Source organism: Macaca nemestrina, chromosome 1 (genome assembly GCF_043159975.1).
Source record: "Macaca nemestrina isolate mMacNem1 chromosome 1, mMacNem.hap1, whole genome shotgun sequence".
NCBI classification, from domain to species: Eukaryota; Metazoa; Chordata; class Mammalia; order Primates; family Cercopithecidae; genus Macaca; species Macaca nemestrina.
In genome coordinates, this window is record NC_092125.1 from 232,439,712 (window position 1) to 232,466,216 (window position 26,505).

A 26,505-nucleotide genomic window follows, 5' to 3' on the forward strand; every position below is an offset into this window, starting at 1 on the left:
CCCCACCCAGTGCCTATAGCTGCCTCCTGTGTTACAGATCCGCCCATTCCACACCGTCCGGTTTATGTACAGCCTTTTGTTCTTTCACGGAGTGTGCGTGGAACTTTCTCAGTCCCAGATTTCTTTGCTGTGACTCTTCCTCGCTCGGCCTCAGTGGCACGTGGAGTAGAGCAGCTTCACGCCTGGGGTCCTGAGGGGCCTGAGCTTCGCTCCCAGGGTCACGTGCAGAGTCTTCTCTATTTTTTTTTTTCATTTTACACTGACGCCACTTTCCATAGATGAACTTTCGGGCAGGATTCTTTCATTTTTGATAGAAAGGAGTCTGGTTAAGCCATCCCAAGCTTGCTTGGAGTGCCTTTGGGGGGAAGAGAAGTGACTTCTGTTTCTAAGTTAATGAATGGCCAGTTTGACCTAATGAAGTGTCACTCAGCCCAGTGAGGGGGTCCAGGCAACAGCCGCTGGCCCAGAAGGTAGAGGAGGAGGGAGAGGCTGTTCTGAAAGGAGGGCTGGGGTGGCTGACACCAGCCTGGACACTTCCCTCTCGCTTCAGGGCAGCCCATTCAGCCGCATGAGAAAGTGTGTGGGAGTCTCACAGGATCCTACAGAAAGTTCGTCTTGTGTGTATTTCAGTTAGTGAAGGTTTACTAGCTTTTTGTGTTACGAACTGCAAAACCGCTTGTCTTCAAAAGCAAGTAAATGTGTAGCTCTAAATGTTAACGTGACTTTTCCCGTGAAACGCAAATGCATCGAACAATTTCCTGGGTCTTGTCCGGCTGCGCAGCTAGAGACCAAGCCTGTGTCTGGCATACCGTTCGTCCTTCTCTTGTGGAGTTTTTTCTAATTACGTTTGGGGTTTGGATTGTTGTTGTTATTATTTGGTTTTGAGGCAGGATGTCTTTCTGTCGCCCAGGCTGGAACGCAGTGGTGCTATCGCAGCTCACTACAGCCTGGGCGTCCCAGACTCAGGTGGGTGATCCTCCCACGTCACCGTCCCCAGCAGCTGGGACCACAGGCCCATGCCATGCCCAGCGGCTTTTTTTTTTTTTAATTGAGATGGAGTCTCGCTGTCTTGCCCAGGCTGCAGTGCAGTGGCCTGATCTTGACTCACTGCAAGCTCCGCCCCCTGGGTTCGAGCGATTTTCCTGCCTCAGCCTCCCGAGTAGCTGGGGTTACAGGCATGTGCCACCACGCCTGGCTAATTTTTGTACTTTTAGTAGAGACAGGGTTTCGCCACTTTGGCCAGGCTAGTCCTGACCTCAAGTGATGAGCTCTCCTTGGCCTCCCAAAGCTCTGGGATTATAGGGGTTGCCACTGCACCTGGCCTGTGTTTTAAATTACTCATTTTTTCATGTCCGTCCTCTGAATTCATTGTCTTTTAGGTTAACTTCTGTATCTGCCCACTTCCCTGTGGACATTTCCTTGTCTCAGAGTAAAATTTGGTAGATTTCTTTTTTGAAACAGAGTCTCACTCTGTCGCCGCTGCTGGAGTGCAGTGGCATGATCTCGGCTCACTGCAATCTTTGCCTCCCGGGTTCAAGCGATTCTCCTTCCTCAGCCTCCTGAGTAGCTGGGATTACAGGTGCGGCATACCACCACGCCTGGCTAATTTTGGTATTTTTAGTAGAGATGGGATTTCACCATGTTGGCCAGACTTGTCTCAAAACTCCTGACCTCAGGTGATCCACGTTTTTTGGCCTTCCAAACTTTTGAGATTACAGGTGTGAGCCACTGTGTCCAGCCCCATGTGTATATGCTAATCCAGATAAATAGTATAATTCCCAAAAAGGAAATGCTGATGTGAAGCTTTAGTTATTTATTTACTTACTGTTTTGAGACGGAGTCTCGCTCTGTCGCCCAGGCTGGAGTGCAGTGGTATGATCTCCGCTCACTGCAAGCTCTGCCTCCTGGTTTCACGCCATTCTCCTGCCTCAGCCTCCTGAGCAGCTGGGACTACAGGCGCCCGCCACCACGCCTGGCTGATTTTTTGTATTTTTAGTGGAGATGGGGTTTCACCGTGTTAGCCAGGATGGTCTCGATCTAACCTTGTGATCTGCCTGCCTCGGCCTCCCAAAGTGCTGGGATTACAGGCTTGAGCGACCGTGCCCCGCTGAAACTTTTAAAAAGAGGCAGTCTTACTGTCTTGCCCAGGCTGGAGTGAGGAGTGCAATGGTGTGATCAAGGCTCACTGAAGCCTCTCGGGCTAAAGTCATCCTTCTGCCTCAGTTTCCTGAGTAGCTGAGACTCCTGGCTCTTCTTTGTATTTTTTGTAGAGATGGAGTCTTGCTATGTTGCCTAGACTGGCCTCCAACTCCTGACCTCTTGTGATCTGCCTGTCTCGGCCTCCCAAAGTGCTGGGATTACAGGTGTGAGCTACCATGCCCAGCCCAGAAATGATCTTTTTTTTTTTTTTTTTTTTTTTGTGACAGAGTCTTACTCTGTCACCGAGGCTGGAGTGCAGTGGCACGATCTCGGCTCACTGCAAGCTCCACCTCCCGTATTCATGCCATTCTCCTGCCTCAGCCTCCGAGTAGCTGGAACTACAGGCGCTTGCCAGCATGCCCAGCTAATTTTTTTTGTATTTTTAGATGCAAAAATACACTGCGCCCGGCCTTTATTTTATTGTTTGAGTCTTGCACTGTCCCTCGGGTTGGAGTGCAGTGGCGTGATCTCGGCTCACTGCAACCTTCACCTCCCAGGTTCAAATGATTCTCCTGCCTCAGCCTCCCAAGTAGCTAGGATTATAGGCAGCAGCTGTGTTTTAAAATCATTTTGGGAAGGTATTTGTCAAACAAGTGAATGTGTTCCTAAGCTAGACACCGATTCCCAGAGAAACTCTGATCTTGGGTTTTAAAAAAACATTCATGCCGGCCGGGCGCAGTGGCTCACGCCTGTAATCCCAGTGCTTTGGGAGGCCGAGGCGGGTAAATCACAAGGTCAGGAGATCAAGAGCATCCTGGCTAACATGGTGAAACCCCATCTCTACTAAAGAAAAAAATATAAAAAATTGCTGGGCCTGGTGGCGGGTGCCTGTAGTCCCAGCTACTCGGGAGGCTGAGGCAGGAGAATGGCGTGAACCCAGGAGGCAGAGCTTGCAGTGAGCCGAGATCGCGCCCCTGCACTCCAGCCTGGGCGACAGAGCGAGACTCTGTCTCGAAAAAAAAAGCATTCATGCTAAAATGCAAATTACAGCCTTAAGATATTTCAGGTAAGGCCAGAGATACTGGCCTGCTCTGCTCATCAGAGACGGCAGAGGTAGAACGGAGCTGATTGGCTGAGGTAGTTGCTGGTGGTCACTAGAGGGTCTGGACAGAATAGAGCTGTGCTGTTCCGTCATCTTCAAGAGCTATCCCGGGGTCCGGACCCACAAGCCTGTGAGTTTTCACCTAGTCTGCAGCAGGTGAGATGCTGTTTGCAAAGTGGTTTCGTGGTGGCTGCAGACGCAAGGCCGTGGTGGACCCCCCAGAGCTGGCCTTAGCCTTGCGTGGCTCTGCGTTGAGGCTGTGGTTACAGTTGGGTGCCCAGCAGCTCCGGAGATCCTCGGCCATGAGACCTTTTCCGGGGGCGCCTGAGTTCTGTTTGTGCAGCCTCTGTGGTTTGCCAAAAAGCATTCTCTATCAAAATGAATTTTTTTTTTTTCTTGAGACAGTTTTTGCCCAGGCTAGAGTGCAATGGTGTGGTCTCAGCTCACTGCAAGCTCCGCTTCCCGGGTTTAGGTGATTCTCCTGCCTCAGCCACCCCTGGTAGTTGGGATTACAGGCACCTGCCACCATGTCTGGCTAATTTTTTGTAGTTTTAGTAGACGGGTTTCACCATGTTCAAGTGATTCTCCTGCCTCAACCTCCTGAGTAGCTGGGACTACAGGCACATGCCACCAGGCCTGGCTAATTCTTTGTATTTTTAGTAAAGGCAGAGTTTAGCTGTGTGAGCCAGGATGGTCTCCATCTCCTGACCTTGTGATCTGTCCGCTTTGGCCTCCCAAAGTGCTGAGATTACAGGCGTGAGCCGCCGTGCCCGGCCAAACTTTTTATATTTTTCGTAGAGATGGGGTTTTGATATGTTGGCCAGGCTGGTCTCAAATTCCTGGCCTCAAGTGATCCACCTGCCTTGGTCTCCCATAGTGCTGGGATTACAGGAGTGAGCCACCACGCCTGGCCTCAAGTGAATTTATTTTTTTGAGACAGGGTCTTGCTGTGTCTTTGACGCTGGAGTTCAGTGGCACCATCATGGCTCCCTGTAGCCTCATGTCCCTGGGCTCAAACAGTCCTCCCGCCTCAGCCTCCTGAGTAGCTGGGACTGCAGGCATGAGCCACCGCGCCTGGCCTGATTTTTTTTTTTTTTTTTTTTTGAGATGGAGTCTAGCTCTGTTGCCCAGGCTGGAGTGCAGTGGTGTGATCTCGGCTCACTGCAAGCACCGCCTCCTGGGTTCACGCCATTCTCCTGCCTCAGCCTCCCCAGTAGCTGGGGCTACAGGCGCCCGCCACTGCGCCCGGCTAATTTTTTTTGTATTTTTAGTAGAGACGGGGTTTCACCATGTTAGCCAGGATGGTCTCGATCTCCTGACCTCGTGATCTGCCCGCCTCGGCCTCCCAAAGTGCTGGGATTACAGGCGTGAGCCACCACGTCCGGCCCTGATGTTTTCATTTTTAGTAGACAGGTTTCACCATGTTGCCCAGGCTGGTCTTGGACTCCTGAGCTCAAGCAGTCTGCCTGCCGTGGCCTCCCAGAGTTCTGGGATTACAGGTATGAGCCACTGTGCCCTTTCCAAATATATTTCTTGATACGCTGATGTGGAAGCAGTATCTGGCAAGCTTGTGACGTAGGGTGGTGAGTGGATCCCAGTGCATTCAGGGGTCCCAGAGCATAGCGCTCTGCACAGCCGTGGTCGGTTCACCTGCCGTTCTCACCCCATCCTGCGTTCGGAGCTGCTGTCCACACGTGTGGCCCGCTTGGGTGTTCTTGTCACCCACATGCACGATGCTCCCTCCAGATGGGCATGTCACAGCCGCTGCCTGGCCCTGCAGCACTGGTTCTTCCTTTCTTGGCCGAGGTGCTGCTGCCGAGGCTGTTGGCATCTGGGTCAGCGCCCTGGGCAGTCACTGTGCTGAGCTGCAGCTCTCTCCTCCCTGGAGCGAGGCTCCCAGGAGCTCCACCAGCACCGCCAGGGCTGTCTCATCCCTGCCACGCACCAGGACCGCAGAGACCGGAGCCTCCTGTGGCGGTGCTTTGTGTTTTGCCATGGAAACGGATTGACCCAGCTCTAACCTGACCTTTGATACCTCTGCCCTCCCCTCTGATGTGGGGAGTCTTCTGTGTCTGTGGCAGGGGCACGGCTGTCGGGTTCTGCATGTTCCTGTGTGTCCCATCCCCCCGTGAGTGTGTCTGTCGGGGCAGCAGCACTTGGCGTGCTCTGGGAGGAGTCATACGTGCAGGGAAGATGGTGTGGCCTTGCGGGGAAGGACCAAGGCTTCCACAGAGCAAGGAACACCTTCGGGAGACTTGATGTCAAGGAAGCCTCTGCTACCAGCCACGGTTTGCAAAGGAGAGGCTGAGGGCGGTGGTTGGGGGTGCGTGGGGCTGGCGCCGGCAGCAGCTGACCCAAGATGGTGCTGGGCTAGCCGTGGCTCTTGTTCTGATGGCCCAGTGCCTGTGGCCAGCATGCTGCACCCGACGTGGCTTTTCTTCAGGCCGTGGTGGGACAGTGTGTGGTCCCTGGTGCCAGCCACACCGGCATGGCAGTGCCTGTGGGTACCCTTTCACGTCCCCCATGACTCCGAGGGGGCCTGGGCCTCATAGCAGGGCAGTGTGGCCCCGGCCTCTCTGGGCTCTCCTGTGGGATGGGCAGCTGGGGGCGGCTGCGCTCATTCGAACTCCCCGGGATGCTCTGGTCCCACTAAGGCCCCTAAGGAGTGAAAGGAGAAAATGTTGGTAAAGAAAAGCTGTACCGAGCTGTGTTTGGGGCGTTTCCTGGTATGTCCTGGCACCTCGGGGTCCTGGGTGGTTTATCCCAAGAGCAGCCACGTCATATGGGTGTGGGTGGGCGGCGAGGGCTCGTGGGGACCCCTGAGTGGTCCCGATCTGCCTCGTGCTCAGCTTCGCTTTTTGCTGATGGTGAATCTCAGACCCGCTCCTCTCCCTGGGGCTGCACCTCCTCCTCATTTCTCTTCAGAGCCCCTGGCCGCTGATCCGTGGTCTCCGAGGCCACCTCACGTCCCCCAGACCTGCTGAGTTCTCACCACTGACATAGCCTGGTGGTCCCCAGGAGGATCCCTGCCGGGGACAGTCCATAGTGACCACTGACCTCTGGATGGGGTCTTTACCCTCCCAGCGACAGTCCGTAGTGACCACTGGCCTCTGGATGGGGTCTTTACCCTCCCGGCGACAGTCCGTAGTGACCACTGGCCTCTGGATGGGGTCTTTACCCTCCCGGTGACAGTCCGTAGTGACCACTGGCCTCTGGATGGGGTCTTTACCCTCCCGGCGACAGTCCGTAGTGACCACTGGCCTCTGGATGGGGTCTTTACCCTCCCGGGGACAGTCCGTAGTGACCACTGGTCTCTGGATGGGGTCTTTACCCTCCCGGCGACAGTCCACAGTGACCACTGGTCTCTGGATGGGGTCTTTATCCTCCGTTTTTCAGTAGACAGTTCAGCTGCATTGTTAGGAGAATGTCACGCTGCCGGCGTCCTTCAGACGGGGCCTGCTCCAGTGCATCCGACAGAGACGGAGTCTCGCCGTGTCCCCAGGCTGGAGTGCAGTGGCGTGGTCTCGGCTCACTGCCAGCACCGCCTCCCAGGTTCACGCCATTCTTTCTCATCAGCCTCCTGAGTAGCTGGGACTACAGGCGCCCGCCACCACGCTGGCTAATTATTTATTTATTTATTTTTTTTGTATGTTTAGTAGAGACAGGGTTTCATCATGTTAGCCAGGATGGTCTCAATCTCCTGATCTCACGATCCACTGGCCTCGGCCTCCCAAAGCGCTGGGATTACAGGCATGAGCCAGCGCGCCCGGCCACACCTGGCTAATTTTTTGTATTTTTAGTAGAGACGGGTTTCAACATGTTAGCCAGGATGGTCTTGATCTCCTGACCTCATGAGCCACTGTGTCCGGCCGACAACTTTTTTTTTTTAAAAGGTTGTCTTCCGAAGCTGAATTTCCTGGTAAAACAACCACTGTATTACTATTTTTTAATAATAACTAAATAACTGGAACGTCCTGGGGTAGAGATAAGAAATCCCTTATGTTCTTTCTGCTGAGGGGGCACAGAGAGGCCGAGCCGGAGACCCTTCTCGGCTGACAGCAGTGCTGAGGGTGAGGCTGCAGTTACAGATCCAGGGTTTCTGTCCAGAGTGAAGCTGCAGACCCCATGGGGCCACAGTGCAAAGATCGGCTTTCCTCCAACTAGAGTGTTTCAGGTTTAGTCTGGTTTTGTGTTGGAGAATAATTCACAATTTAAGAACTTTTTCTTGAAAACTTTAAAAAGTAAGTAATTTTTTTTTTTTTTTTTTTTTTGAGATGGAGTCTTGCTCTGTCGCCCAGGCTGGAGTGCAGTGGTGTGATCTCGGCTCACTGCAAACTCTGCCTCCCAGGTTCACGCCATTCTCCTGCCTCGGCCTCCCGAGTAGCTGGGATTACAGGCGCCCACAACCGCGCCCGGCTAATTTTTTGTATTTTTCTTAGTAGAGACGGGGTTTCACCGTGTTAGCCAGGATGGTCTCGATCTCCTGACGAGTTTCGCTCTTGTCACCCAGGCTGGAGTGCAGTGGCGCGATCTTGACTCACTGCAGCCTCCACCTCCTGGGTTCAAACGATTCTCCTGCTTCAGCCTCCCAAGTAGCTGGGATTACAGGCATTAACTACCATTTCTGGCTAAGTTTTGTATTTTTAGTAGAGACGGGGTTTCGCCATATTGACCAGGCTGTTCTCAAACTCCTGACCTCAAGTGATCCACCCGCCTCGGCCTCCCAAAGTGCTGGGATTACAGAAGTGAGCCTCCGCGCCTGACCAGTCCACCATTTTTGTTACCTCTGAGTCTACTAAGCCTCAGTCTGATGAGGCGGTGTGTGGCGATGCCATCTGTGGGGCTTCCTCCTCAGGTTGACAAAGAGTTCAGGCAGGAGACGCTGTCCTGAGGGCCATGGACAGTGGTCACTTGCAGGCAGATGGCCCTGCCCTGGAGCTCGGGCACTGAGCTGGGGGCTCAGGAGGAAGCACCCTCTGGGCGTGGGGCACCAAGACTCTGGTAGAAGGTGCTGTCAGTCACACCAGATCATTTTTCAGGAGGCCCCAAAATCGAAGGGGGTCCCAGACAGGTTCCTGCTCCCTGACGTCTCACCTCAGTGCCAGCACCTCCCGGCCCTGAGGAGGAGGCCGCACAGGGGCCGTCACAAACTGCAGAGCCTCACTTCCGTAAGTGCCAGTTTGTGGGGAGTGGTTTCCTTTGAGAAAATGGGACAGCCTAGTTCTCTGGTTTTCCCAGGGCCTCTTGAAGTGACCTCAGCTCCCCGTGCATGTGCCGTTGAGGGATTAGAGCCATCTGTGGCCCCGCGTCCACACGGCCAGCGTGAGGTGGCCTGCCCTGGCGCAGCCGGCACCCTCCAGAGCATCTGCTGCTGCCCACTCGTGGCAGTGTGCCAGGTTGGAGCGCTGGTCAGCTTCATACTCGGTTTCCAGGGGAGTTGCTGATACATTAGTGGAAGATGTGGGGGTGCCTGCTTGGGGATCCCCTGAGTTGGAAGGTTCCTGATGAGTTTAGGGGCTGACTTTCCTGTGCTGTGTTGCTTTATGGACAGGATCTGAGTCACTGGGGTGGCTCGGAGTGGCCCTACCTGTGTGGGGTGAGCACAGGCCTCGGGCCCTGCCACCCTCCCTCAGGCCCTCAGGGTGATGTGACAATGGGCAAAACGTTCAGGATGTCCCTGGACATGGGTGCTGTGTCTCACGTGGGTTTGGGGCAGAGATAGGTTGGGCCATTGGTGTCCACGAATTGGGACCCTGGTCAAGAAAGGCTGGCGGGCAGGATGGGAGCTCAGGAAGCAGCGCCCAGCTCAGCAGCGGCCAGGCTCCCCTCCCTGACCAGCGGGGATGGGCTCAGCAGCGGCCAGGCTCCCCTCCCTGACCAGCGGGGATGGGCTCAGCAGCGGCCAGGCTCCCCTCCCTGACCAGCGGGGATGGGCTCCGGGAAACCTGAGTGTGCAGGTCGCATTTGGTGCAGCTGGCACACACACGTAGATAGATTTGATTGCAAGTGAGATTGACTTTGTACTTCCCAATTCATTTTTTGCTGGTTTTAGCACAACAAAAGCAGCTTGGGGGCTGTGATTTGGGGAGAAACTGCCCAGCGCATCTGCTCAGGGCCTCACCCTGCTGCTGTTCCCTCTGTGGCCTCTGGGGTCCTCCCTGTGCCTGGCAGGCCACACACTGAGTGTCTCCTGTGGGGCTTGTTTTTCTAGTTTTCGTTCCTACCAGTGGTGCTATTTGTACTTCCTGCAGCCCCTGGGAGGCGTGTGCGGCTTCTCCACGGCAGGGACTGCATGCAGTCTTGTTTCTGCCCGCAGGGAGCACGTGTCCGTCCGGATCCAGTGTGTGCTTCAGGCTTTGCCTGGGGTGTGGACATTTAACCCACGTGGAAGGTCCCCGTGCAGCTGGCCTGGGGAAGCAGCCAGGCCCTCTCTGCCCTGTAGGGGCTGGTGAGGGCCTGGCAACCTGGGGGCGCTGGCAGGACGGGAGCTGTCTTGGTGATGGATGTGTCCACAGCAGAAATGTGGGCCAAACTCAGCCCAGCTTAAGAGGAGTTCCTAGACCATGAGATGCCCCAAGGGTCTGTGCACCCAGCCCAGCAGGGAGGCGAGGGTGTGTGGTGGGTGATGGTTCAGTGGAGGGTTGGTGGGTGCAGCTTCCCGCTGGTGAACCACCAGGCCTTCCGGCCAGCGCCGGTCTGTGGAACCACCAGGTCTTCCAGCCAGCGCCGTCCGTGGTGCGGCGTCCTGCCCTGCCCTCACCATCCCTGGCTCCGGCAGGCTTGTCCTCCCTGGTGTGGTGCTTTGCTAAACCTCCGCCCTCCCTCCATCTTCCACAGCAGAACAGTGCTGAGGCTCTGCTAGGCGAGATCACTGCCTTGTCCCGACTCCCTGGGCCCGGGACCATCCCTGGCAGGCACTTGAGGGGTGCCAGCAGCCCGGGGCCCGGGGCTCAAAGTCCTGTGGGTCTGGGGAGAGGCAAGGGCCCAGGCACTGATTCTCTGAGTGCTGGCAAAGGGCCTGTGGTGTCCACTGGTGTCTGGGAATTGATGGAGGGTCAAAAGCATTAGACTTAACCAAGAAAGTCATGGTTAGGGTTAAACGCATGTCAACTGAAAATTGCCTGAATTAAACCTGAACAAACGTGCCTCAACTCGAAAGAAAAGAGCAGACATTCAGGATAACACACTGCGAAGAAGCCTGAAGAGTGGCCCTTCTGAGGCACCAGCTGCCCCCCGGGCTGGCGTGGAGGATGGTGGGAGTTGTCTGCAGGTTGGGTGCCATGTGGACTTGTCTTGGATGCCATGATTTTTTTAATATATATATATAATTTTTATTTTTATTTTTTGAGACACTCGCTCTCTGAGGCTGGAGTGTAGTGATGTGATCTTGGCTCCTGGCAGTCGCCACCTCCTGGGTTCAAGGTTCAAGTGATTCTCGTGCCTCAGCCTCCGGAGTAGCTGGAATCATAGGTGTCCGCCACCACGCCCGGCTAACTTTTGTATTTTTAGTAGAGAAGACAGGATTTCTCCATCTTTTTTTTTTTTTTTTTTTTTTTGAGACAGAGTCTTGCTCTTGTCACCCAGGCTGTAGTATAATGGTGCAATCTCGACTCACCGAAACCTCCACCTCCCGGGTCCAAGCTGTTCTCCTGCTCAGCCTCCTGAGTAGCTGGGACTGCAGGCGCTGCCACCACACTCGGCTAATTTTTTTGTATTTTTAGTACAGACGGGATTTCACCACGTTAGCCAGGATAGTCTCGATCTCCTGACCTTGTGATCCACCCGCCTCGGCCTCCCAAAGTGCTGGGATTACAGGCGTGAGCCGCCGCACCCGGCCATAATTTTTGTACTTTATTGGTAGAGTCGGGGTTTTGCCATATTGGCCAGGCTGGTCTCGAACTCCTGACCTCAGATAAGCCGTCTGCCTCTGCCTCCCAAATCGCTGGGATTGTGTGAGCCATCATGCCTGGCTGCAGCCTTTTCTTGTTTCTTTTTTTTTTTTTTTCAGATAGGTTCTCTGTTGTTTTTTTTTTACGCTAGAGTGCAGTGGCATAATGTCTGCTCACTGTAGCCTCAACCTCTTAGGCTCAAGTGATCCTCTCACCTCAGCCTCCCTATTAGCTGGCATTACAGGCTTATGGCCCACACTGGCTAAATTTTTATTTTGATTTTTTATTTATTTTTTTTTCTGAGAGTCTTGCTCTGTCACCCAGGCTGGAGCGCAGTGGCACAATCTCTACTCACTGCAACCTCTGCCTCCCCGGTTCAAGTCATTCTCCTGCCTCAGCCTCTCGAATAGCTGGAATTACAGGTGCGCACCATCATGCCCAGCTAATTTTTGTATTTTTAGTAGAAATGGGGTTTCCCCATGGTGGCCAGGCTGGTAATTTTTTATTTTTTGTAGAGGCAGGATTTATTCTGTTGCTCTGTATGGACAGGAAGCTTAGTTTGTTTCTCTGATCGTTAGTCCCCTGCAGAATTTTAACGCAATTCGGTATTGAAGACACTTTCTGTTGCGTGAGACAATTATCCAGATCTCTCTGGGTCCTTCCTGGATTCAAGGGATCCTCCTGCCTTGGCCTCCCGAGTAGCTGGGACCACAGATGTGCGTCACAACCCAAGGTCTCTAGCACAAGCCTTGTTCTCCCATCCCCAGACTCGGGAGACTGTGCAGCCACACACCGGGGGAGGGTTCCAGACATCACGGTGGGGCGGGAGTGACACCACCGGGGCAGGGAGGGCCAGGACGTTGCTCACGCTGGCTGGTGGCCCCTTGGCATTGGCCACACACACTCTACCCACGGAAATCTCACTCAAGGGTCTGATGGGCCAGCTTCTGTCTCCACCACCGTCCAGAGGCCTCCGGGGTGAGTGGGAGGCTGCAGCCCTGGCTGGGTGAGCAGAGCCGCCCCTGTGTGTGGCCGCTTGTCCTTTCTCACCGCGGTCCACGTGGAAGCCAGGGCAGAGGAGGGGCCTGCCCACTGCACCCGCCGCTCCCAGCAATCCCCACCGTGGCTGCCACATCTCGCTTCCGGACAGTTTTCTTGGCCCATCCCTGAGAGTTTCTTTCTTTCTTTTCTTTTTTTTTTTTTTTGAGACGGAGTCTCGCTCTGTTGCCCAGGCTGGAGGGCGGTGGCGCCATCTCGGCTCACTGCAAGCTCCGCCTCCCGGGTTTACGCCATTCTCCTGCCTCAGCCTCCCGAGTAGCTGGGACCACAGGCGCCCACCACCGTGCCCGGCTAGTTTTTTTTTGTATTTTTAGTAGAGACGGGGTTTCACCGTGTTAGAAAGGATGGTCTCGATCTCCTGACCTCGTGATCCGCCTGCCTCAGCCTCCCAAAGTGCTGGGATTATCTTTCTTTCTTTCTTTTTTTTTTTTTTTTTGAGACGGAATCTTGCTGTGTTGCCAAGGCTGGAGTGCAGTGGCCGGATCTCAGCTCACTGCAAGCTCTGCCTCCCGGGTTTGCGCCATTCTCCTGCCTCAGCCTCCCGTGTAGCTGGGACTACAGGTGCCCACCATGTTGCCCGGCTAGTTTTTTGTATTTTTTAGTAGAGACGGGGTTTCACCGGGTTAGCCAGGATGGTCTCGATCTCCTGACCTCGTGATCCGCCCGCCTCGGCCTCCCAAAGTGCTGGGATTACAGGCTTGAGCCACCACGCCCGGCGTCTTTTTTTTTTTGAGTCAGAGTCTTGCTCCTGTCACCCAGGCCGGAGTGCAGGGGTGCGATTCTCCTGCCTCGGCCTCCAGAGTAGCTGGGACTAAGGCGCCTGCCACTACGCCCGGCTAATTTTTTATTTTTGATAGAGATGGGGTTTCACCATATTGGCCAGGCTGGTCTTGAACTCTTGACCTTGTGATCCACCTGCCTCAGCCTCCCAAAGTGCCGTGATTACAGGTGTGAGCCACTGTGCCCAGCTGGGAGTTTATTTCTTAGATGTATGTTAACTTCAGCCGAGGCTCCTGTGTGCCTCTGTTTCATGGCCTTTGAGCGTCGCCCTCCTTTACTGAACGTGGTCCCTGAAGCTGCAGGGACGGTGCAGGGCCAGGTGTTCAGGCCAAGTGTCCAGCGGGGGCGGCTGATTCTAGGCATAGCAGGTCCTCTTCGCCTGCCCTGCCCTGGACCCACTCTTGGCCCACTTTTCTGGGTAAATGTCAGGCCCCCATGGCCAGTTGGGGCCCTAGTGTGGGTCAGGCCCTCAGCCTGGTGCTGCCTTCGGCCCGGGCTGAGTCTTTCGTTTCTTCCTTTGTGGGTTCACTGTTGAACGCTTTGCGTCAGTGGGACTCCTGCTGTGGGGCCTGGGTGGTGCAGGTGTCGTCGGGAAGATGGGACAGGTTTCCGTTCTGATGGCGCCTCTCTCCCCTTCCTCCCGCCCGGCAGTACTTAGGTTCTTCCTTCAGAAAGGATTTCCCATGACTTGAAGAGCAGGCTCTCACACGCAGGCCCGGAACCTGCTCAGCCTCCCCGTGGCCCTGAGCCTGTCTATTGAAGGCCCCGCCTCGCCCGCCAGCGGCTCCTGCCCTCCCGCCTTGCTCTGAGCCTTTGCCTTGTGGGCACTCACTGGCCTCGTGGGCTTGTTGCTGGAGTTCAGGTGGGACCTCGCGTCCCTGTGAGCTCATGGTTCTTGTTCTTGTTGCCGAGGCTGGAGTACAGTGTCATGATCTCAGCTCACTGCAAGTTCTGCCTCCCAGGTTCAAGCTTCTCCTGCCTTAGCCTCCTGAGTAGCTGGGATTACAGGTGCGTGCCACCACGCCCGGCTAATTTTGTACTTTTGGTAGAGACGGGGTTTTACCATATTGGCCAGGCTGGTCTCAACCTCCTGACCTCAGGTGATTCACCCGCCTTGGCTTCCCAAAGTGCTGGGATCACAGGCGAGAGCCACTGCGCCTGGGTTTTGTTGTTGTTGTTGTTGTTTTCCACAGGGAGTCTCACTCGGTCGCCCAGGCTGGAGTGCAGTGGTGTGATCTCGGCTCACTGCAACCTCCGCTGCTCAGGTTCAAGCAATTCTCATGCCTCAGCCTCCCAAGTAGCTGTAGCTGAGATTACAGGTGTGCGCAACCCCACTGGCCTAATTTTTGTATTTTTAGTAAAGATGGGGTTTCACCATATTGGCCAGGCTGGTCTCGAACTCCTGGACCTCAGGTGATCCATCTACCTTGGCCTCTCAATGTGCTGGGATTACAGGCTTGAGCCACCGTGCCCGGCCTCGAGCTCTTCTTTCCGCAGACTTTGATTCTCAGCGGCTAAAGGACTAAGTTCCCCAGAGATGGACCTGGGTGTCGTAACTGCTTCCAGGGGCCTCAGGGACACAGGTGGGACCCCGATGTGCAGGAAGATACGCACATCAGGGCTGGGTGGGTGACTCCCACGCTGTGGGACCCTGATGTGCACGTCGGGGGTGGGTGACTTCCACACTGCTGACAGTGACAGGAACCAAGGATGCAGCTCAGGGTCAGATGCCTTTTCAAGTTAAACCTTAGATCAACCCCTTCAGTGTATCACAGAAACTGTTTTTGCTGCCCAGGAAGGCGAAGGCCGTTGAGTTCACTCGGAATTCCTGAGTCAGCCAGGCTGTTTCTCTGAAAGTGGTTGCTTGTCCCCGACCACCTGGAATGGCGCAGACCATGGAGCTCATCTTTGGGGACCCAGTCTCTCTTTTTGGGGCAGTGAGCCCCTTTCCTTGGGAACCCCTGAGGCCAGGCATGGCCACTGTGAATGGTGGGAGGGTGCTCCACCCTGAGGACCCCAGGGGCTCCTGTGGCCCCTTCCTGGGACTGCTGGGGCCTGTGTGTGTCAGCGTTCGCCCAAGGCCCCCTTTCAGCTGGGCTGGATGCCGAGTGCCTTCAGGCCTCATCCTGCCCTCCACCGTCCTGTAGGCAGTGAGGCTATGGCACCTCCCTCCTCGACTGTCTTGCCCTGTTGGTCTTTGTATCAGTGTTTTCCAGCCCGATTGCTGCTGAAGCTTCCTTTCTTTTTCTTTTTGAGACAGAGTCTTGCTCTGTTACCCAGGCTGGAGTACAGTGTCACAATCTTGGCTCACTGCAACCTCAGCCTCCCGAGTAGCCAGGATTACAGGCATGTGTCACCATGTCTGTCTAATCTTTGTATTTTTAGTAGAGACGGCGTTTCTCCATGTTGGCCAGGCTGGTCTCGAACTCCTCGACCTCAGGTGATCCGCCCACCTCGGCCTCCCAAAGTGCTGAGATCACAAGTGTGAGCCGCCGGCCCGGCCTGAAGCTTCCTTTCTTTGGGTTTCCAGTGTTCCTGACTGTTGTGGCTGAGCTAGACTTGGGACTTGGTTTCTGGGTTTGCTTTGCCTGTGCTGAGGGCGGAGGTTTCAGAGCCAGCATCACTGCTTGGGGAGCAGAGGGCGGAAGGAGGATCTGACTGCGGACACACAGTGACTGAGGCCAAGGGCAGCTCGGGCCACGCCAGCGGCAAGGGAAGAGGTCTGGGTGGACGGCTTCAGATGCTGGGGGGAGGGATGGGGGCGTCCTGCAGGCCTTGGGTCTTTTCGCAGAGTTGGGGCTCAGCGAGGAGCAAGCGCCTGCCGTCGCCCGCTTTGTTTTCTGTGGGACCTGCTAGGACAGTGAGGCCCTGGCTCACCAGGGCATGGCTCACCCCCTACAGCTGTCCAGGCCTGCGTCCCAGCTGCCCCTGCTGTGGGGCAGGGAAGGGGCTGGGTGTCGAGGACACAGGCACTTGTACAGATGCCTTTTCTCTGACATTCCTTAACTCCCATGTGTAGCTATACACAGAATGGGATTTTACATATGCTGGACAGAAATAAGAGAATCAAGCCCCGACCAGAAAGGTTCCAGAACTGCAAAGACCTGTTTGATCTGATCCTCACTTGCGAAGAGAGAGTGTATGACCAGGTGGTGGAAGGTGAGGAGGTGGCTGTGCTGGGCTGGGCCCCAGCAGCTCTCACAGGGTCTGGGGATGCCTGCGGGGCCCCACCCTGACCAGCACAGCCCATCTAGAGCGGCGGGGGCGGGGCCAGACCTGTGTGCAAAACACCCTGGGAGGCAGGCAGGGCCGCTGGTCACTGACCCCCCGTGTGCTGGCTGCGGCCTTTCATGGGCTTGAGGGGCCTGTTTTTTGTTTGGTGTTTTTTTTTTTTTTGAGACAGAGTCTTGCTCTGTCACCCAGGCTGGAGTGCAGTGGCGCGATCTCAGCTCACTGCAAGCTCCGCTTCCCGGGTTCAGGTGATTTTCCTGCCTCAGCCTCCCGAATAGCTGGGACTACAGGTGTGAGCCAACACGCCCAGCTAATGTTTGTATTTTTAGTAGAGACAGGGTTTCACCATGTTGGCCAGGATGGTCTTGAACTCCTGACCTCAAGTGATCCACCCGCCTTGGCCTCCCAAAGTGCTGGGATCACAGGCGAGAGCCACCGTGCGGGGTCCATTTTTCACGCGGGTCGACCCTCGAGCTGGCGTGGAGCAGGGAGGGCTGGTCTTTAATGGCGGGGAAGGGCTGCAATGCCAGCTGTGCTTCACTCCAGGACTGGCTGGTGGGTGGGGAGTCCCAGACCAGCTTTTGCTGAGTCGGAGATTTGCTGAGGTTTCCTCGAACCATCAGCTGCTTTCGGTTTGAGGCTCAGTCTTTGTGCTCCCCAATCTGCAGAGTCCAGAAACCACCGGGGCTGGGCTGGGCCAGGGGCCGGCAGAGCCAGGGACTCAGCCACATTGACTGCCTGTTCCCTGGTTCTGGAGCCTCTGACGTCTGTGTCACCTTGTCCCAATCAGATCTGAATTCCAGAGAACAGGAGACCTGCCAGCCTGTGCACGTGGTCAACGTGGACATCCAGGACAACCACGAGGAGGCCACCCTGGGGGCGTTTCTCATCTGTGAGCTCTGCCAGTGTGTGAGTACCTGGTGGGCGCCCTGTGGAGCCGAGGCCGTGACAGAGGGGCGTGGCCGAGGCCGTGACAGGGACGTGGCTGAGGCCGTGACAGAGGGGCGTGGCTGAGGCCGTGACAGGGACGTGGCTGAGGCCGTGACAGAGGGGCGTGGCCGAGGCCGTGACAGAGGGGCGTGGCCGAGGCCGTGACAGAGGGGCGTGGCCGAGGCCTGAGGCTGGCCCTGCTGCTTGGGGCGGGGTCTCTGCTCAGCTCGCTTGTGTCAGGGGTGCCCGCTGGTAGTTTAGAGAGAGTCACTCTCGGCCGGGCGCGGTGGCTCACGCCTGTAATCCCTGCACTTTGGGAGGCCGAGGCGGGCGGATCACGAGGTCAGGAGATGGAGACCATCCTGGCTAACATGGTGAAACCCCATCTCTACTAAAATACAAAAAATTAGCCAGGCGTGGTGGCGGGCACCTGTAGTCCCAGCTACTCGGGAGGCTGAGGCAGGAGAATGGTGCGAACCCGGGAGGCGGAGCTTGCAGTGAGCCTAGATGGTGCCACCGCACTCCAGCCTGAGCGACAGAGTGAAGACTCTGCCTCAAAAAAAAAAAAAAAAAAAAAAAAGAGAGAGTCACTCCCCAGCCTTGGCACAGGAGCCCCCCCGCCCATGCCCTCTGCTCAGCGGAGACGTGCTGCGCAGTGACCTGCCCAACACGGGCTTAGTCCGCCTCCCAGGACGCAGGCTCCAGGGAACGCCTGGTACTTTGCCTCTTCCCCTGGTGGACACAGCCCTGCTTCAGCGAGCAGAGCACGGAGCTCTCCTGGATGTGGTGTGGTCGGAGACGTGCCCCACGTGAGCCTGGAGGCTGCCAAGGGCGCTGTGTCCGCCGTCCACCCCGGACTTGGCCTTCTGCACACCTGCCTTCCCCCGTGGGCCCTGCGTGTCCCCCTTGCACAGAGGGGCCGGGGCACCCCAAGGCTTCTGTCGCCGCCCTGCTGTGGCATGGAGGGGCTGGGCTGAGATGAAAGGACCTGCCTGAGGAGAGCCCCACGCACCGTCCCGCCTCTGCCTCTGTGATCTGTGATTTGATCAACTGTGAAAAACAGGACAGCTTCACCGAGAGAAAACGGTGTTTGGAAAGCCCAGGAGCCAGGCGGGCCGGCGCTGGGAGAAGCTGCCGTGTGGCTGCAGGCGCCTGCGCTCTGCCCACCCAGCATGGCTTCTGGTCCCCGCATGCCTCCCGGTCCAGCGTGGATGTTGAAGCGCCAGGGATGGTCTTCACGATCGCCTGGCAGGAGAAAAGGCCACGGGGTCTCGTCCCAGAAGTTGTTGTGTGATTTCTGCTTGGGTCACGTTGGCCAGAGCTGAGTCACAGGCCACTCCCTGCTTAGAGGCACTGGGTGCTGTCCCCGGTTGGGGACCAGGGTCAGTGGAGATGGCGAGTAACGAGCTGCCAGTGCCAGGGCAGGTGTGCTCAGGAGCCGGGTCTGCTCACTGCAGGGCAGCAGCCCTCAGCCAGGGGCTCTGGTGGATGGAGGCCAGGATGCTGCCAGGACGCTCCAGTGACCAGGCTGCCCCCACCACAGGGCATGGGTCAGGGTCCTCTCTGGTTCTCTGGGCACCGCACCTTTCCCTGCCCCCGTTTGCTCGTTGGCGGTGCGGGCGCGCTGGTGGTGAGGGCTGGTCGGCCCCGCTGTGCGCGTGTGGGCCCGAGTCCTGGCCTCCAGGTCTCAGTGCTGGGCGCCTCTCAGAATCCAGCTCCACGCTCCTCCCAGCTTCAGGTTCTGTGAGGGTCGGTGGGGAGGTGGGGGCTGCCTCCTGCTCCACACCAGGTGAGGGCCTGGGGCTGCCCAGGCAGCTCCCCTTGCAGCCTCCAGCCATCCTTGGGAGGCAGCAGTGGTGGGGTGAGGGCCTGCCCGCCACCCTGGTTTTTGCTGGCTCAGGCCTGGCGTTTCCCTGGCGATCCAGGTGTTGAGGGGGAGCAGACAGGCGGGAGCGGGCAAGGCCCTCACCACGGTGCTGTCCTTGCAGATCCAGCACACGGAAGACATGGAGAACGAGATTGACGAGCTGCTGCAGGAGTTTGAGGAGAAGAGTGGCCGCACCTTTCTGCACACCGTCTGCTTCTACTGAGCCCAGCGCCCGCCTGGAGCCGCCTCTGGAGCTTCCTGTTCATACTTTTTCCTTCCTGACATTGGTTTTTACTTACAGGTGTTCCGCTGGTGACGGTAGCATTGCCCAAATAAACTGTGCATATGAAATGGGAGAGGAGATGCCAGAAGGCCAGATTAAAGCAATCAAGTTTTTTCTTTCCCACTTTTACTTATGAGCGGGATATTGATTATAAAGGTTTTCTTCTTTAACCAGAAAGGAAAGACGGTTTGTGTGCACTTCCTGACGTACCTGTGTCTCCATGTGCCTGCCTTCCCTCCCTCCTCCCCACCCGGCCGGACTGTACACAGCCCTGCTGCGGCGTGTTGGGAATGACCTGGAATTGTCAATAAACAGATGCTGCTGTCATTGTGCCTGGTCCTGAATTCCTGACCCGACCTCGCGCCTGAGGAGGTGGCAGAGGCCCTGCCGCCTTCAGTGACCTCCGACCACTGCTGGGGGGTGTAGCTCAAACCTGGTGCTGCTGACGGGGCCTGGGCCAACCCCTGCCTGTGCTGCTTGAAGCAGAAGCCGGCCGCTCCTTCCAGCACTGCTGCCTGTGGCAGGGCGGTGTCCCCTCTCCACGTGGAAACCCCCGGGCCGGGATCAGCTGTCCCCCAAGGCCAGCTGAGCCGGGAGGATAGAGGCTGCAGTGAGCCTGGATGGCGCCCAGTCCCAGGCTGGGTCCCAGGCATAGCTTCCCGCTGACTTCCTGCTCGAAGGGAGAGGGTGGCTTCCTGGGTCTGAAACATGGTCTCACTAGTTGTGGATGAGAGTTTGGCCTCAGGACCCTGAGCCAGGAACGGCCAGAGCTGAGTGGTGGCCACTTGGGGCCTCTGAAGGGCAGGTGTCCTGACCCATAGGCCTGGGCTGACCCCTCTTCCCTGCCCTAAGGGAAGCCTGTGTGAGGTATCCCTGCCACAGCTCCTGCGCCGCTTCTCTCCATTGAGGATTGCAGGGGTCATCCCGTCCCTGCCCTGTGACCCCCATCTCTGGCCCCAGGGCGGTGAGGTTGTCACGACCTTGCAGACCCCACCCGGGAGGCATGTGCTTTCCAAGCGGGCTGGTGCAGCCCCGCAGCCGGCGACCTGGGATTCCAGGAGGGAGGGCGGCGCAGTGGGGCGGGGAGGGCCTCGGCGCCCCTCCAGGACCGGATCGTGTTGGGACTGGCGTCCAGGGTCACTGGACAGGCCACCGGGGCTGGGTCTGACCAGACTGGGGCGGGGCACGAAGCCGAGGTTCCCGGAGAGGGGTCCCGGCCGGCGCCCTGGGGGTGGCGGTCCCCTCCCGGCTCCGGTGCTGGCACGGGGCGGCCTGCGGGCTGCGCGGTCCCTCCCGGGAGGCGGAGGAAGGCGGCGAGGAGGGAGGAGGGAGGAGGCGGCAGGGAGGGGGCCGGAGCCGAGCAGAGCCGAGCCGAGCCGAGCCGAGCGGAGCGCGGGGAGGACCCGAGGGCGGAGCGGAGCGCGGCGGGCAGGGCCGAGCGACCCCAGAGAGGCCCCGCGTCCCTCCTCGGTGCCCCCCCCGCGCCTCCTCCTCCTGGCCGGCGCCGGGGTTGCCGCGAGCGGCGGCGGAAGACCCAGGGAAGCGCTGACCTCTGCGGAGGCGGCGGGGGCTCAGCATCGGGCCGGGGCCGGGGGGGCGCCGGGGCCGGGGGGCGGCGCTCCGGCCCGGCCCGGCCCCGCCCGATGTCCATGAGCGCGAACACCATGATCTTCATGATTCTGGGGGCGTCGGTCGTGATGGTGAGCGGAGGGGCTTCCCGCGCGCGCCCCCTGCTCCCCGCCCGCGCGCGCCGCCTGCCCCCACCTCCTGCTCCTTGTTTACCGCCCGTGCGGCCTGCGCTCCCCTCCCCGGCCTGCGCTCCCCCGAACCCGACCTGCGCTCCCCTCCCCAGCCTGCGATCCCCACACCCCCTGCGCTCCCCTCCCCGGCCTACGCTCCCCCCACCCCGGCCTGCGCTCCCCCCACCCCGGCCTGCGCTTCCCCCTTCCCGGCTTGCGCTTCCCCTCCCGGGCCTGCGCTCCCCCCAACCCGGCCTGCGCTCCCCTCCCCAGCCTACGCTCCCCTCACCCCGGCCTGCGCTCTGGCTCCCCGCCTGCGCTGCCCCGACCCTGGCCCGCGCTGCCCCCACCTGCCCTGCGCTCCCCACCCCCAGCCCCCTTTCGTCCCGCCCGCTCCTTGGCGCTGACCGGTCATGGGCTCTTCCAGGCCATCGCGTGCTTGATGGACATGAACGCGCTGCTGGACCGATTCCACAACTACATCCTCCCGCACCTGCGGGGCGAGGACCGCGTCTGCCACTGCAACTGTGGCCGGTGAGTCCGCAACCGGCGCCGGCTCGACACGCGTGAGCGCACATGTGTGGCGGGGCCCACTCGGGGCGCGGGGGAGCCAGCCCCACGCAGGCCGCGATCCGCCTTCCACCCTTGAGGGCTGCCAGGTGCGCAGGGGGAGGAGCTGGCTCAAGGAGGGGGTCTCCTGGGGGCGCATGGCTTGAGGACACCATCCCCTAGAGGCCTCCAGGGTGATGGCGGAATGGGTCACGGGGCCTCCTGGTCCAGCCTGGAGGCCGGGAAGCCGCAGCCCAGTCTGATGTCCACAGTGGAGACCCAAGCCAGCCTCATCAGGGCTGGGGCAGGAAGCGCCTGCTGGCACAGGGCTGGGCCCTGCAGTGAGTCCCAGGGCAAGGGAATGCAGGTCAAGGTGGGAAGGGCCTGCCTTGAGGGATACTGGGCACAACCCCCTGGCTGGAGAGGAGCTGAGGGATGGGCTGGGGGTCAGCGGGGAGGGGAAGCTTCCTCAAGGTCACTCAGATTGAGGGGAGCGCTCAGATCCCCACACCCACTGTGTGATCCCCTCTGTGCACGTGTAGTGATGGAATCTTCTTGGCCATGCATGTTTGTACGTCCATGTACGAAATAAACATCTTCTCATGAGACGCGCATGTGTGTGGCGTCTGTGCATATATACATGTGCGTACACACAGCGCCCGCGCACTCACGCATGCACTCCCATCCCTCAGGACACCCTCACGCAGTGGCCGCTGTTAACCCTGCTGGACAGATGAGGAAGTGGACGGAGGATTTAGAGGACAGGCTTTTCCAAGGTCACACAGCTAGTGAAGGACAAAGGGGCACCAACCCAGAACCCGTGTTCGTCATCTCTGCTGCCTCCTGCTCCGGGGGTCTCTGTGCATACGTGTGGGCGCAGGGCATGTGTGTTCAGGACAGCTGCATGTGTTGCTAAGCGTGTTACATGCCTATGGGTGCAGCAGGTGTGTTGATGAAGAACACGGGTGTTAGAGAAGGCAGAGATCGGGGTGTCTGTGACCCTCACGTGTGCCGGGCACAGGGTGGGGGGTAAGAGCTTGTGGGGTGGCCACGTGCTACCAGGGAGCCCTGTGTCCCTGTCTGGACGGTCCGACTGCTGAGCAAAGGCCTGAGGTTGGTCCATGGCCTCCTGGAGGCTGGGCCCAGACCGGAGCTCCAGGGCATCAGAAAGGGGCGGCCTCCGTGTGCGTGGGCTGGGGCCGTGTGCATCCACCTGTGGCAGCACACTGAGGGATCGGCAGGGCAGGCAGAGGGCGCCTTAGAGCATTTGCACAAGGCGTGTAGGTGCAGCTCATGCAGCTCATGTCGTGTCCAGAGCACGCGTGGACTCAGGTGGAGTGCGTGCTGAAGGCAGCTGGTGTGTGGGAAGCAGAGCCACAGCCTGCTGTAGACGGTACTGCTGTGTGTGTGTCTGTATATCTATGCTCTGTTCACATCTCCACATACAGAATATGTACATTCAGCGTACAAAGTGCCCTTGTATATTGACAACATATATGTGTATGCAAAGTACATGTATGTCACAATATACAGTGCAGTGTGCTCAGGGACATGTCAAAATGTCTCCATGTGGGTGCAGCCAGTGTGTGTGCAGACAACCGTTTTGCACATGGAGTATCTGCGTATACACCATGTCCATGCACTGCCATGAGAGGCTCCCCGTGTGTACACGCTGGTGTGCAGAACGGGTGTGTGTACATGTGTAGGCCTTGTACGTGCCTATACGTAGACGTTGACATGGAGAACGTGTATGGAAATCAATGCTCCAAAGTCTGTTGCCAGGCAGCGTCCAAATGAGACATCCGTCCATGCACGTGACGTGGCGCCCTGTGGAGAGGGCGGCTGCGTTTTGCAAAGCCAAGCGAACATGCACTCGCGTGTGACACACCGTGCACAGGGCGGGGGTGTGGAGCTCCTGGGGTCCATGTCCACAGTATCACGCCATGTCCTGTGCATGTGGCTGGTGTGTATACATGACGTACATTGGGCCTCAGGTGGACACATGCAGCATGTGTGGTGCAGGCAGGACACACGTATGTACATGTCACAGACATACGTGTGCAGATAGCACATCTCTGCCCAGGCCTATCTCCTGCTTTCACTTGGGAGACCTGAGCCCCCCAGGAAGGAGGGCCAGGTGCAGGGGGAGAAACTACAGGTACCCAGGACAGCCATGGCGGGGGACACAGGCTGTGACCTCTGACTCCCAAAGTTACTGAGCCCCTGGGGTGGGTGAGGACTCAATCAGGGGTCAGGAACAGCTTCCTCCCCTGCGGGCCTCTGGCAGCTGCACATTCTAGGCAGTGGTCATCAGCTGCCCATCGAGGATGATGGCTGTGGACAGGCTCGTCACCAGGTGATTGGTGGCCACCAGGGATCAGCCACGGTCATGGTCACTCCTCACCGAGAGCCCTGCCACTGGGAGTGGCCAGTTGTCCGATATGCTGAGGGGACTGACCTCCGGGAAGCCCAGAAGAGCAGGAAGGCTTCAAGGAGAGCCTGGGGCAAGGGCCGCCTCCTCCCTGTGCCTGGGCTCAGGCTCCAGGACCCCCAGATCTCACGGAGGGAAGGCACCTGTGTGGCCCCTGCTGGGCACAGGGATGGCCTGGAGAGGGCTACAAGGCCCTGGGTTGGACGGATAGGCTGGGCTTTCAGTGTGGGAAGTGCTCTGGTTGGGGTGTGGAGTGTGGGGTGGTCTCTGGGTCTCAGCTGAAAACCAGGCCAAGGCACTGGTACCTCACCGAGGGGAAGGTGGGGGAGAAGCAGGTTTGGGGAGAGAGGAGCTATTTTTAGGCACAAGTTTAAGGTGTCTGTGGATCCCACGTGGAGACACAGGCAGCTGGAGCTCAGCGGATATGTGGGAGGCAGCCAGGAGTGTGGACCGCAAGGCGCCTGGGGCCCACGGCCTCCACTCCCAGGCCCTCATGTTGGCCTAGGGATCCCAGAGTCGGCTGTCTGGGATGCCAGTCCGATCAGCAGAGTCAGCCCACCTGGGATCATGGGGCCTGGAGACCTTCTTGGGACAGGGTGAGCTGCTGGAGCGCGCTCCAGCAGCGAGAGGCCAGAAGCTGTTGTGGCCTGAGCTTGGGCAGTCCCCCAAGGGCCCAGGGAGAGGAGGCCAAGGGACACCGAGGTGCCCAGGCATTGAGGACGAAAGGGCCCTGGAGCCTGGACGCCGTCCATCCTGGGAGGAGCAGGGCGAGTCTGTGCCAGGCAAGGGCAAGGGGGTGCTCCCCAGGAAGGGGAGAGGATGGGGTGCTGGGTAGAGCCCCCGTGACCTCTGACAGCACCTCCCAGGGACAGAGGAGCAGAAGAAATACCAGGGGCAGTGGGCCTGGCAGGCGGGCTGGCAGCCGTGGAGGAAAGGGCACGGCAGGCGGGGAAGGGTGCATGGAAGTGGCCGGTCCGGGGCCAGCAGGGCTCCCTGTGTCCGGTTCTGCTCCAAGTGGCCTCCGCGGCCCTGGGGCGGGCAGATGAGCTGTGACCCTGGCCGTGGGGACCACCATCCTGAGGCCCCTCTGGGGGAGCCTCTTCCACCGGCAGCACCTTCCCGTGAGCTCCAGGACTCAGGGAGGAGGTGCTGAGTGAGGGCTCCCACCCTCGCCAGCAGCCGGTCCCGCCGTCCGCCTGGACTTCGCGCTCAGCCTCCACGGCCCATGGCCGCTGACCTCCCGCTCCCTCTGGCCTGTGACCTGGGCCTGGCTGAGTCCGGTGCCCCCTTCCCGACCCGCCCACCCAGGAGGCTGCTTCAGAGAACCCCCAGGGTGGCAGCCACACCCCCACCACGGGCTAGGCCCCCTGGGGGAAGGCCAGGCCAGGGGCGGCGGGAGAGGTGCCAGCCCGCCCTGCCGCCCCCAGGCACCACATCCACTACGTGATCCCGTACGACGGGGACCAGTCGGTGGTGGACGCCTCCGAGAACTACTTTGTGACGGACAATGTGACCAAGCAGGAGATCGACCTCATGCTGGGGCTGCTGCTGGGCTTTTGCATCAGCTGGTTCCTGGTGTGGATGGACGGCGTCCTGCACTGCGCCGTGCGCGCCTGGAGGGCCGGACGGCGCCACGGTGAGTGCCTCGCGCCCGCCGCCCGGGAACGCCACCATCCTGGCCGGCCCCAGCCGCCTGACCGCCCCTGTCCCCCTGCAGATGGCTCGTGGACCTGGCTGCCCAAGCTGTGCAGCCTGCGGGAGCTGGGCCGGCGGCCGCACAGGCCCTTTGAGGAGGCCGCCGGGAACATGGTGCACGTGAAGCAGAAACTCTACCACAACGGCCACCCCAGCCCGCGGCACCTGTGAGCCGCGCAGGGACTTGCCGGGGCCGCCCAGCCGACCGGCTGCTGTACAGCTGTAAAAGGGACCTCGTGGACGCCCGGGCCGGTGGGACTGGACAGCAGCCCTGGGCCCAGGTTGTCTGGGGCTGTGGCCGGCCGGGAGAGTCCAGCGGAAGGTGCTGTCTCCTCTTCTTTTTATAAAGGGGGTTGGGGTGTGGGCTAGGGTGGGGGCTGGGGTGGGAGAGGCCCTGCAGTTAGGGGGCAGGACCCTGGGCTCCTGGCTGGGCAGGACACGAGGGCAGACTCAGCCCCAGCGGTGCTGGGGGGCCCAGAGGGTCCTGGGGGGCAGGTGGGGGCAGGGGTGGCGAGGCACGTGGCCCGGGCCAGCATCTGTTTGAAGCCGCTGTTTCCCATGCGCTGCGTCCACCATCTGTCTGGCCGCCGCCAGCTCGGGCAGAGGGGAGGGAAGCGAGGGGGGCACCCGTCTGTACACAGCCGTAGGGTGGGGCGCAGGCGGCTGGTCCCAGGCAGCATTCAGACCCCGGCCCAGCCATGGCGGGCACCTCATGTGAAGCCCACCCCTCTGTGGTCAGTAAATTCTCCAGAAAGCTCCAGTCTCTGCCTCTTCTGTCACCTTTGACCCCAGGAGAACCCTAGGGGGCCCC

General features: G+C 58.9%; 2 protein-coding genes across 2 annotated transcripts in view; both read left to right on the top strand.

Annotated features, from left to right (window-relative positions):
* The window catches only part of LOC105498328 (SSU72 homolog, RNA polymerase II CTD phosphatase), a 34,694-nt gene extending 15,087 nt beyond the window's left edge, over positions 1–19,607 (top strand). Inside the window, exons 3-5 of the mRNA XM_011770371.2 lie at positions 15,989–16,128; positions 16,991–17,109; positions 19,119–19,607. Coding sequence (XP_011768673.1) covers positions 15,989–16,128; positions 16,991–17,109; positions 19,119–19,220 — 361 coding nt within the window. The 3' untranslated portion in view covers positions 19,221–19,607. The remainder of the gene's footprint in view (positions 1–15,988; positions 16,129–16,990; positions 17,110–19,118) is intronic.
* Positions 19,608–20,648: 1,041 nt separating this feature from the next.
* On the top strand, positions 20,649–26,454 carry LOC105498327 (transmembrane protein 240). Its single transcript, XM_011770370.3, has 4 exons — positions 20,649–20,980; positions 21,447–21,553; positions 25,427–25,635; positions 25,717–26,454. The coding sequence occupies exons 1-4, from the start codon at positions 20,924–20,926 to the stop codon at positions 25,863–25,865; spliced, it is 522 nt and encodes a 173-aa protein (XP_011768672.1). The 5' UTR covers positions 20,649–20,923; the 3' UTR covers positions 25,866–26,454.
* The last annotated feature ends 51 nt before the right edge of the window (positions 26,455–26,505 follow it).

Bases quoted from the DNA above. Each gene is read 5' to 3' on its own strand.
- LOC105498327 (XM_011770370.3), top strand. From the start codon at position 20,924: ATGTCCATGAGCGCGAACACCATGATCTTCATGATTCTGGGGGCGTCG. The intron at 20,981-21,446 runs GTGAGCGGAGGG...GGGCTCTTCCAG, and splicing joins TGGGGGCGTCGGTCGTGATG to GCCATCGCGTGCTTGATGGA. The intron at 21,554-25,426 runs GTGAGTCCGCAA...TGCCGCCCCCAG, and splicing joins TGCCACTGCAACTGTGGCCG to GCACCACATCCACTACGTGA.